The sequence below is a fragment of the Sceloporus undulatus genome, chromosome 5 (genome assembly GCF_019175285.1).
Source record: "Sceloporus undulatus isolate JIND9_A2432 ecotype Alabama chromosome 5, SceUnd_v1.1, whole genome shotgun sequence".
Lineage (NCBI taxonomy): Eukaryota > Metazoa > Chordata > Lepidosauria > Squamata > Phrynosomatidae > Sceloporus > Sceloporus undulatus.
In genome coordinates, this window is record NC_056526.1 from 21,859,604 (window position 1) to 21,872,090 (window position 12,487).

At 43.1% G+C, this 12,487-nt stretch overlaps 1 protein-coding gene across 1 annotated transcript in view; it reads right to left on the bottom strand.

The window, feature by feature from the left end:
• AMN1 (antagonist of mitotic exit network 1 homolog) overlaps positions 1-1,214 on the bottom strand; it is a 29,360-nt gene extending 28,146 nt beyond the window's left edge. The window contains exon 1 of the mRNA XM_042468594.1: positions 1,195-1,214. Coding sequence (XP_042324528.1) covers positions 1,195-1,199 — 5 coding nt within the window. The 5' untranslated portion in view covers positions 1,200-1,214. The remainder of the gene's footprint in view (positions 1-1,194) is intronic.
• Between the last annotated feature and the right edge of the window lie 11,273 nt (positions 1,215-12,487).

Here is a 12,487-nt window from a genome sequence, read left to right on the forward strand (position 1 = left end):
CGGCCAGTATTGTGAGAGGGCAGAATACACTGCTTTAGGGAAAGGAAGAAAAAAAAGTCTTTCCCAAGCTGAGGAAAATAATACGTTTTGACACCACTTTGGTCCAGTCCAGTTTGGGACCGCTTTAACTGCCCTGCCTCAATGCTAGGGAATGCTGGGAACTGTAGTTCTGTGAGACATTTAGCCCTCTCTGTCAGAGAGCTCTGTTGTCACAAAAAAAAAAATACAGTTCCCATGATTCCCTAGCACTGAGTCAGGCCCCAAACTGGATTTTTCAGCAGTGTGTTTTGGACTTTTAACTGCCATGGCTCATTGCTGTGGAATTCTGGGAGTTGTAGTTTGTTATATCACCAAAGAATAGAGCCAGTTGCACCACTAAAACCATTTCAAATAAATAATTTCAAATAAATGTATCATTTAAATAATAAGTAGATAAATAAAAATTATTCAAAATAAATTATTTGAGTGGTTTCATGTGAGAACAGCCAAATGTTACCGGTTTATATTAAAGGACAATATCACACTAGGCCCGAAACACACTGCAGAAACAATCCAGTTTGAGACCGCTTTAACTGCCCTGGCTCAATGCTAGGGAATTCTGGGAACTGTAGTTTTGTTAACCATTTAGCCTTCTCTGTCAGAGCACTCTGGTGCCACAATCAACTACAATTCCCACGATTCCCTAGCACTGAGCCAGGGCAGTTAAAGCGGTCTCAAACCGGATTGTTTCCGCAGTGAGTTTTGGATCGTAGAATGTTATAGCGCTAGTATTCCACTTTAACTGCCATGGCTGCCTCCTGTGGAATTCTGGGGTTTGTAGTTTAGTGAGGCCTAAGAGCTCTCTGGCTGAGAATGCTAAACACCTCTCCTTAAACTACATATCCCAGGATTCCACAGGAGGCAGCCATAGCAGTTAAAGTGGAATAATAGCACTCTTAACAGTTCAGTGCAATGACTCCCAAACTTTGGTGCTCCAGATGTTTTGGACGTCAGCTCCCAGAATTCCTGACTTTTGGCCAAGTAGGCGATTCTGGGGACTGAAGTCCAGAAGACTAAACACCCAGAGGACTAAAGTTTGGGAGTCACTGGTTTAATGTGATATTGTCCATTAAAAAAATCTACTTAGTGCAGTGCGTACATGCCTCCGACTGATTAGTACCTAAAACAGCCTTGTTGATTTTGACTATATCTTACTTCATTTCCTTACGGTCGGCAGTTTTACAGCTTTTTTTCTTTTCTTTTTGGCACTTAATGTGATATATACACTATGGGTCACTTTGACCATGAAGCTTCCTTCTCTATATCTTTTCCTGGTTTATGTCTCCTTGCCAAAGTCTAATTTAACACTTCCAAACTGCTCATTTGCTCCAGGTTGTTGCTGTCTCGCTTTTCTTTCCTTTCACATCATCTTATATCCCACCTTTCTCCCAATATAGGAACTCAAGGCAGCGAACAGCAAATTTAAAACAATATAATTTAAAAAAACAGTACAACAACATTAAAAAGGATATATATAAAATTAAAAACAACAACAATTAAACAATTTTAAAAGTTAAAACAATTATGAATTAAAATGTAACGTGTTAAAAATATAAATCTTAAAATGTAAATCACACAACATTTCACCCCACAGTTGTATAGGACAGGGGTAGGCAACCCTTTTGAGCCAGGGGCCGGGTTGCTGTCCCTCAGACAACTGGGGGGCCGAAGCCAATAAATAAATAAATAAATAAATAAATAAATAAGCCGGGACAAATGTAGGACAAAATTTTCAAATGGAAGGCACTTTTTAAATAAAAAATGGAGGACACGCAAAAAAAATTGCTGATTTTTAATTTTTTTTAAAGATAAATGCATGTTTCTGAGGCTTCTATAGACAGTTGCCCCACCATGATTCGCACGAGACGCCAAAGGCCCCGGCGGCAATCGGCGGCAAGACCGGGCTGGGGCCGGTCCCAAGGCCTCGCCGGGCCGCATCTGGCCCGCGGGCCGCAGGTTGCCTACCCCTGGTATAGGAGATGACATTACAGTAGTTTTGGCTGTCATGCAAACAACATGTGCTGAAATTCCCTCTTCTACAAAGGTATTAAAGAAGCAGGAGCCCTGTTTCCTTATTTCACCTGGAAACCCTAATATTAACTATGGATCAAAATGCACTGCAGAAATAATCCAGTTTGAGACGACTTTAACTGCCTTGGCTCAGTGCTAGGGAATCCTGGGAATTGGAATTTATTGTGGCAGCAATAAAGGCTAAATGTCTCCCAAACCTACAGTTTCCAGAATTCCCTAGCATAGAGCCAGGGCAGTTAAAGCATTCTCAATCTGGATCATTTCTGCAGTGTGTTTTGGACCTATGTTGTACAACTGGGGTTGTGTCAGGGATCCATCATTATAAGGGGTGTCCTCAGCTGCCAGTCATACAATTTTAATGGTTTTCAAGGAGTTTAGGGTGATATATACAATGATATGTTAGATGATACGTACATTGTAGATATGTAATAGATATGTATTAACAAAATTCAGGTGTTATAAGTAAAGTTATTATGTTTTTACATTGTATTTTAATTATTATGATTTGGCTTATGGTTTGTTAACTACAATAAAGGCTGATGATGATAATGATGATGATACAAGAGATGTCCCTTATTTGAGGACCAGAAAGATTATTCTTTATAGGACTGGCAGATGTCCCTTATTATAAGGGATGCTACCTATTTGAGGGTTGGAAATCATTTCCTTTTATATACACTAAACAAAATGACAAATAATCCTGTGTTTTGGGGCGCAGGCCTTTCATATAGACTGAAACGTATACATTGTGTAATCTATGAATGTGGACAATATGTTTATTTTGCAAAGAAGCGTGGCAAAGGTAAGTGAAATCAATCCTTCCATTTGGTATTTAGATAGAACACAAACTTGTGAATACAGCGTGCCCGCGTCATACACGGGCACGCCTTACGCGGCTTGAGCATACGTGCTCAAGCCGCAGGGCGCGCACGGAGCAGAAGGGGCGGCGCGTCCCATTCAATTGAATGGGCGCGCGCGCCCGTTGTGCCCTGCGTGCCGCCGTGCCACCGTGCACAAGCCCCATTGTTTACAATGGGGCTTGAGCATAGGCAGAATTCGCCTTACGTGGAGGGATCCGGAACGGATCCCCACGTAAGGCAAGGGCCCACTGTAGCTGGTTTGGGATAGTCATCCCTGAATATCGTGAATTTCAATTGTTCCTAATGAGGTAGAAGATTTTTAAAGTTTCATATTTAGTATGCATATAAATGTAGTTTATAGAAATAAGGGTACATGTATTGGAAAGAATTTGAGAGGCCCAGGAATGCAGGCAAAAGATTAAGATTTAAGGCATGAGAGCTCAAGATGACCTAGGGCTCTGACCTCAGGGATCTGGAGTTTGTTGTTAGTTGAAGTTAGCTGAGAGACATGAATCCTGGAGAAGAGATATCTCCGCAAGGACTAGAAGGGGGGCAAGGACAGATAAGGCTAATGGGCTAGTGGAATATGGCTAAGATGTACCTTTAATGTATTCATATATCTGTACTCTGTACGAAAATCCAATATGTTTAACTTTTGCCATGTCCAATGGGATATGCCAGTTAAAGTTCTTTGTTTTAACTCCATATAAAGGAGCCATTTTCTTTTATTTGGGGCTCTGGGATACTTGTTGGAATGTGAATTCCTCCTAGAGTGACAGCTGTCCAATATAAACAATCTGTGTTTTTAAATTCATCTTTGGTCCCCTCCTTTCTGGTTCTGTGAGATCGAGGTCTGTTGTGAGTCTAGTGGGAGAACTTGCAGTATATTATCAGTTTTCCACAACACTAAGTTCTTTTAAAAACCCACAACAATTATAAGTTACATTGCATTTCTTTGTGTTGCATGCTGCCATGAGATCCCATGATAAAGTGTGGGATACAAGTGTTTTAATAAATAATTTGAATGAATGAACTCTTTAAAAATAGCACTCAAGTTTTTAAGGAAGGCAAAAGTTATTATAAACTAAATCCATATTTGCCCAATTCCTTCATTATTCATTTAATTGTCATTTGCTATTTATTATAATGTTAAAGGTCTACCCGCTGGTGGATTTTGTGGATTTTTCTAATGGAACAACATGCTACATGTTGGCTTTCGTAAGTAAATTTCCCAAATATTTTCGTATTATCATGTCACACACAACATTAGTATGTATAACAGTTACTGGTATGAAGATATGCTGTGGGAGAAAGTTTACTTGCTATGAATGTAAAGAGCAGGAGTGTTATTCTGAAGCAACAGATCAGTAAAACTACCCCATTAAAAATGGCCTATATGTTGACTTAAAATCAACAGAACTACATATTTTCCCCAAAGATATAGTCTGTTTAATCTGTTTCAGTTTTTTTTAAAAATAAGGAAAGTGGAGAAAGGTGTCTTGTGGCACCTTTAAGATTTAAATAAGCTTTCATGGGTTATCCATGCTCATTCATCGGTACATCTGAGGAAGTGAGTTATAATCTACAAAAGCACATGCTAAAATGCGTTAAAGGTACCACAAGACCTTCTCCCCTTTTCTTTCCTTTAAACTAGTCGTTGGTTATGTCTGAATATCACAGTTCCTCCCCGTGGTATTGGCGGTTCCTTGAAAAACTATTGATGTTTTATGTCAAAATTCTATACATTCTGGCCTGGGGGCAATTTACAGTGAATTCAGTGGAATCACTTGTGGATACAAAATGCATAGGGATATAGCTTCAGAATTAACATATTGGGAAGGGGAAGAGATAGTTAAATTGCAAAGATTCAAATGGAGAAAGGGAAATACACTACTGGGTATGTACTCCCTAGCCTAGCAGGTGCCTTTGTGGTCTTAAATCTGTGCTATTAAAAGTGTGAACTTTTGATCCCTCTGAATTGTAAATGCTTTTAGTGATGCTGTGCTGTTTTAGTCTTTGATATTTTCTTATTAGCATGTCACACACAAAATTAGCATGTGTAACGTTTACTGGCATGAAGATATGTTGTGGGATAATCTGTTATTTTGTGTTTAATTATTTTGTTGTTCATAGTTTGCCCATAATATGTTGGTGCATGTGAGAGTCCACACGCAGAAGAGTTGTGCCAGGAACAAATGACACAGAAAGCTCTGCTGTAACGTTCATGTAAGTTGGAGAAATCTTTCTTTCACACAGAAGCTGCAGACACGACAACTGTTGAATTTTCTTTTTAAGAGGCTTTTAATCTTGCAATATTTACAGGTACTTACACCGACTGATATAATGCTCCTCCACCATCCACTATATACCAACCACAAGGAGTATTGGCACTCCTTCCTTATATACACAATCACCAGTAGAGATTTTGGTCCAAACCTCAACTGGTGTGTTACACAATTTCCTGTCCCCTATGTGCTATGACTGTGCATTACTGATGCTTGATGACTTCATGTCATGCCTTTGTGTCATCAGCTTCCTGTGACTCAGCTCACTTCAATATGCATTGTCATCATGGCTTCCTGTTGAACTCTGGTTACCTCTAACAGCAATATAGCAATAGCAAATACATTTCTATACTGCTTATCAGTGCACTTAAGCACTTCCTAAGCGGTTTACAAAGTGTAACCTAATTGCCCCCAACAATCTGGGTACTCATTTTAGCGACCTTGAAAGGATGCAAGCCTTTTGCTGGTATTGAGCTCCCAATCTTATGGTTTGTGAGTGAGTGGCTGCAGTACAGGCATTTAACCAGTGTGCCACCAGGGATCTAACCTTTGTTCCATAATGCTGCATCTAGGACATTTTCACTCTGGATGTAATCCATCCTGATGTACTGTAATACACTATCATTAGGGAGCAAATAAGTACTGTAAGTAAATAAATAATTCTCCTGGCTATAAAACAGGATTTTCTTTCCAGCCATTTATTCAGGTTGCGTATGTTTTACTAGTTTTTGCTTCTGTGTTTTTTTATTGCCAGCTTAATCTGTAGTCCTTAGCAAATTGATCATATCTTTCTCCTTGCTCTGAAAACCACCTCTGTTTTAAGATTTTTGGAGACAAAAGTGTTGTTTGAAAGCACAAGTGCAAGCCAGTTTAACAATTTGATAACCTTAGGTGGGGTACAGACCGCCGCTTTGCGGCGGTCTGCCGCCGCCGCCGGCTAGTCCGTGAGGGAGCCGGAGCCTCCACACGGCGCGGCTCCCCTGCGGACTGAAAAAGAAGCTCCAAAATGGAGCTTCTTTTCGAGTCGCGTTTGCGACGTAGCGAGGCGCCAGGGGCGCACTCGCTACGTCACAAGGGACGCGACGCATACGGACGCTCAGCGTCCGATACGCAAAGATGGCGCCGGCCATGTAGAAGGGCCGGCGCCATCTTGTACGGATGGAGTTTAGGATATTTTTTGTTACCTTTCTTAGATAGGGAGGACATACTTGGCATTTGTGTTCATGCACAGAAGGATTCCTAATTTGACATTATAGCTTAAGGCAATGATTCCCAAACGTCGGTCTTATAGATGATTTGGACTTCAGCTCCAAGAATTCTTGACTGTTGTCCAAGCTGGCTGGGGCTTCTGGGAGCTGATGTTCAAAACGCCTGCAGGACCAACATTTGGGAACCACTGGAAGGGTACAATTATGTATACATTGCCACGTCTTTAAACAATTTTTTAAAATTAAAACATAATACAACAAACAGCACAAGAACAGATCAGAGCAAACAAAGATAAACTTTCCTAGGTATCAGTGTAGGGCCACAATGGGAAAATTTGAGGGGTCTTGGTTGACCAAGAAAACAGCAGAATAGCAAGCAGGCTGCTTATGGCAAAAGCAACAGGATAAGGCTAGACTAGGGAAGCTGAGCTCACAGAGGCAAAGGCTGTGAAAAACAGGAAACCAGCTTGCAAGAGCTTTGCAAGAACAGGAAGCAAGCTAAGCAGAAACTACTGCAAGCTAGCAAAGAATAGAGCGTATTTGGAGGTTAGTATTTCCAATAAGTTCTTATCTGATGTTCTAAGAGTGTGGGGAGGATGGTATGGGGAGATGCAGTCCCGTAAGTAACTCAGGCCCAAGCCATGTAGGGCTTTATAGGTAATAATCAACACCTTTTACTGTGCCCAGAAGTGAATAGGGAGCCAGTGAAGATCTTTTAGAATAGGTGTAATATGGTCAAACCTTGATGAGCCGGTGACCAATTTGGCTGCCATATTTTGTACTAACTGAAGCTTCCAAGCTTGGTACAAGGGTAGCCCCATGTAAAGCACATTACAGAAATCTAAACGAGAGGTTACCAGAGCATGTATCACCGTTTCAAGGTCTTTCCAGTCCAGGTAGAGTTGCAGTTGGCGTATCAACCAAAGTTGATAGCAAGTACTTCTGGCCGTCGCATCTACCTGAGATGTCAATTGGAGAGACAAGTCCAGAAGTACTCCTAAGCTGCGAACTTCATCCTTCAGGGAAAGTGTGACACCGTACAGGACAGGTTGGCAAATTTCCTTCCTTAGACCCGAGGAATCTATCACGAGTACTTCTGTTTTCTCTGGATTCAGTCTGAGTTTGTTTTCCCTCATCCAGCCCATTACCGACTCCAGGCAGGCATTCAGAGGAGAGATGCCATCCTTAGTCCCTGTATCAGTCGGAGACATAGAGAAACATATTTGGGTGTCGTCAGCGTACTGGTAACACCGCGCCCCATATCTCCAGATGATCGCTCCCAGCAGTTTCATGTAAATGTTAAATAGCATGGGGGACCAAATGGCTCCTTGAGCGACACCAGATGTCTGTTCCCTCTTAGAGGAGCAAATGTCCCCCAGCTTCACCATCTGGAATCTACCCGAGAAGTAGGATCGGAACCACTGAAGCTCAGTGCCTCCGATACCCAGCTCCCTCAGGCGTTCCAGAAGGATACCGTGGTCAATGGTATCGAAAGCCACTGTCATGGCCAGCCAAGATCAGCTCTCGGAGGACGAGGAGGAGGATGAGCCTCCTCCAGAGCAAGAGCTGATCTTGGCGGCAATCCTGCTCTGCCAGGTCCCAGCTGTGCTCTCCCAGCCCCAGAGGAGGAGGCCCAACCAGGTCCGAGTGCTAGAGAGGGGCCTCCTATGGTGCAACAGCCTAGTGGTGACTCTGGGGAGGAAGCTTGCCTGGAGATGCCTACGTTCCAAGAGAGAAGGGCTGAGAGTGCTTGCAGGTGCAGATCCAAGAGGATTGCAGAGAGGCAATTAGCCAACCAGCCTCAGGTGGCACGGGGGAGAGTTTCCCTTACTTAATCTGTTGAGAGACCATTACTGTTTGCCAGAGTTTATTGCATGATCCCTTGGTGTGATTGCTGCTAGCACTGGCTTCTTGTATCTTGATTCCTTGTTGCTTTGACCTCGGACTGGACCCTTGTTATCTTCTGGCTGCTTTGACCTCGGACTGCTTTGACCACTCTGACTCCCAGTATCCTGACTTTGCTTGGCTTTCGGTTTGCTTTGTCTTCTGGTATCCTGACCTCGGCTTGACTTCTCGGACTGCTTTCACACTGAATCCTTGCAAGGTCTGTGTTTTGCATCCACTTGCTTGGCTGAGCCATTCTTATTGGTGTGTGTCTGTGAGTGCTGGCCGCAGTCCAGGACAGCCGCTGAGATGTCCAAGAGCACCAGCAAGGCCACACCTCCCCTGTTGGTGCCCAGACGAAGATCATCGACTAATGAGACCATGGCAGTCTCAACTCCGTATCCCACCCTGAAGCCGGTTTGAAATGGGTCCAGATAATCAGTATCATCCAAGACAGCTTGGAGCTGGAAGGCAACCGCACTCTCGATCACCTTGCCCAAGAATGGCAGCAGGGAGACCGGTCTATAATTGTTTCTCACCAGGGGATTCAGGGAGGGTTTTTTCAGTAGTGGTTTAACCACTGCTATGTTAAGGAAAATGCAACATGGGACATACAGTAATAGAAATAAAACATGTATGTGAAAGTCACGATGACTAAGCAAGAGCAATTAAGAAGCCACACAGGTGAAAAAGCTAATGTAATTTAGAAGTCTTGAATGTCAAGGACAGAATTGTAGAATGACTAAGTGGGTGGTGATTAACAATGGCTATAATAATTGCTATGTTTGCCAATGTATTTTGTGGGTAGTTGTGGATAGTTGGAGTGTTTTGGAGATATTGGAGATTGTAGAGATTTGTGAGGGCATTAGTATTTGTATATAGTAGAATAAAGTAGATCTTTTATATAAGTCTACTGAATTGTCTGGTGTCTAGAGTAAAGATACAAGAGCCAGCAGAATCCTGGAGAAGTTTGAAGACATCTCAGAAAGAAGAGTGAGAAGGCTTGGAGAGTTTGTCAGGGTCTTCAGCCTATTCTCTGAAACTCTGCTGCTTTGGAAGAAAAGCATTAACCACTGACCAAAGCTGGTCAGCACCGCTGCATAACAAGGTGGTGAGTTAGAGCCAGAGGTGAAGAGCTACAACTCCCATCATCCCTGACATGCTAGTGTCAATTTGGATGGAAATTTGCCCTTCCAGAAGGATGCGTTGATTATTAATCGTAACAATGTAGTTACGGCATCTCCTCCCTGGGCGGTCAACCAAGAAGGGCAGGGATCGAGAGTGCACGTTGTCTTCTTTACACATCCAAGGAGTTTGTCCACTTCCTCGGTATTTACAAAATCAAAGTGATCCAGCTTAATAGGGTCCACGGAAACTCTGGATACCTCTCCTATTGTTTCTGTTTTAATGCAGGCATCAAGATCAACCCTAGTATCTGCACGTCCCAGCGCCCTTGTGACGCCGCAAAGGTGCCATTGGCGCCTTGTGGCATCACAACAGCGCTGCAAGAAGAACCTGCTTTTTGTGGTTTGTCCGCTGCAGCTCCCTCACACAGCAAACAAGGGTGGTAACAGACCGCCCTTTTGGGCGGTCTGTAAAATGCCTTAGAATCAGAAAAAGGAGTTAAGATAGGAGGAAGCAACATTAATAATAATAAGATATGCGGATGACAGGATAATATTAACAGAAGACATTCAGGAATTGGAACAGTTAATAAGGTTGGTCAAAGATGAAAGTGCAAAGGCAGGTCTGATGCTGAACATAAAGAAAACAAAAATAATGACCACAGAAGAAATACACAAGTTCAATCTAGACAACGAGGAAATTGAAATAGTTAAAGAATTCCCATATCTAGGATCACACATTGACCAGAATGGAGACTGCAGTCAAGAAATAAGAAGAAGACTGTGAATGGGGAGGGCAGCTATAAAAGACCTGGAAAAGATACTGAAGAGCAAAGACATACAACTGAACACCAAAGTCGGAATCGCCCAGGCCATTATATTCCCGATTACCATGTATGGATGCGAGTGTTGGACAATGAAGGAAGCAGACAGAAAGCAAATCAACTCATTTGAAATGTGGTGCTGGGGAAGAGTACTTAGGATCTCATGGACAGCCAAGAAGACAAACAACTGGGTTCTTGAACAGGTCAAACCAGGGCTGTCCTTGGAAGCAAAGATGATCAAGTTGAGACTATCATACTTTGGCCACACCATGAGAAGGCAAGGATCACAAGAAAAAAGAATAATGCTAGGAAAGGCAGAGGGTAGAAGAGAGAGTGTGAGAGTCAAATAAATGTACTGTATAAACCAGCGGTTCCCAACCTTTGTTGGGCTGCAACCCCCATTGGGGATGAAACTCCCGCCTGCGGCCTCCCTGATTGGTTGGGAGGCTAGGAAGGGGTGGGACTTTCGGCCGCCTACAAGCCCCAGTGGGCTTTGCGGCTGGAAGTCCCTCCCCTTCTCAGCCTCCCAACCAATTGGGGAGGCCGCCGAGGGAAAAGGGGCAGGACTTCTGGCCGCAAAGCCCACTGGGGCTTGCAGTTCTGTCCCTTTCTCCCTGCGGTTACCTGGCAGCCCCGGGGAGGAGGAGGCGCCCCGTCCCTTCCTCCTCGTAGGTGCTTGCACCAGCAGGAAGGAAGGGAGAGGAGGAGTGCCCCCTGTCCCTTCCTCCTTGTGGGTGCCCGGAGAAGGGAATGGAGGGAGCCCTTCCCCTTTTCCCCACGCGGTGCCTGCTCCAGCACCAGCACCCGCGGGGAGAAGGGGAGGGGGAGGCAGGGGGGTCATGACCCCCAGGTTGGGAACCCCTGGTCTAAACAGTAAGGCACTGTTCATTTAATAATAACAATAATAAGCAAGCTTTGGCATTAATGTTTGGTGATATGTAAGAATTAATATGTTTATCCAAAAATATATGTAGTTTAGAAAGAGGCCTTTTTGGGGATGATGGAATACAGGAGGGAATCAGGGATACTCAAGGTCCCAGACTCCTCGGGAGAACAAAAAAGCCTTAATAACAGACTGATAGGGAAAGTCTGGTTGTTGGAGTGCCAAACTCAGTGTTATCTCCTGCCTGCTGGAATGCTATATAGGACTGCTCCCTGCCTTGTTAGTTGTGCAGTTTGGTAGAAGCTTTTCCCCTGCGTCAATGCATGCATTAAAAGGTAATCTGGATTGTGGACCTCACTTGTTTTGTCTCCTCAATGGTACCTGCAAACCGTAACAAGAGGAAGACTACAAACCAGATGGATAGGCTCAATCAGGGGGATTATATGCAACGGCTTGCAAGTTCTGGGCAAGGCAGTGGAGGAAAAGGATTCTTGGAGATGTCGTATCCTCAGGGTCTCCATGAGTTGGAACAGACTCAAAGGCAGCTAACAACAACAGTACTTCAGATGGGCTAAGGAAGGACCAAATGGTGCAGACTCAGAGCATGCAAGGATAATAAATATAAACAATTTTTAGAAAACTTATCTGGAGTGGTTAATCATTTCAAAACCTGAATTTGGTAGGATACATGTACACAAATGCCATAAACCAGATCTTATTTAACCAAGCTGAGAATGAATCCTTTTAGGTTCGCCATCATTTTGTGATCTCCTGTCTTTCTACAGATAACAAAAGTGCAATGAGTTCCTTATCTTGCAGTTTGTTTCCATGAAGCTGAATAGCAGGAGTAAAGTATACAAAACAATACAAGTTGGTTGTTTGGAGTGAAAATCAATTACCTTTTTCAAAACGCTTTTGACCAGTGGGCAAAACAAACACATATGAAGAAAAGAACCAAGTCTATTACACCCTCTGGGGATAAAGAGTTAGTCTTGATGAGTTCAAAAGGACTTAAATATCATCTATATAGTCTTTTAAATCCCTGTTCCCTATAGGAGACTAAGAGGGATTTACCATAAACTGTGGGGACACCAAGCTAAAGCCAATTCTTTTGTAAATGTGGCTTTTAATTCAGATTCCCAGACAAAGATATATGTTATTAATCTAACGGGCAATAATATATTTTGGACACAAGTCCTTTGGAAACAAAATTGGGAGAATACACATAATTCCTTGAAATGATATAAGCTGCCAGTTTCTTTCAACTGTTCCAAGCTATTTTGAACTGTTTCCATTTCACCACCACCACTGCTAGCATGTGCAACTTCACAAATTTCATAAAATGCTGT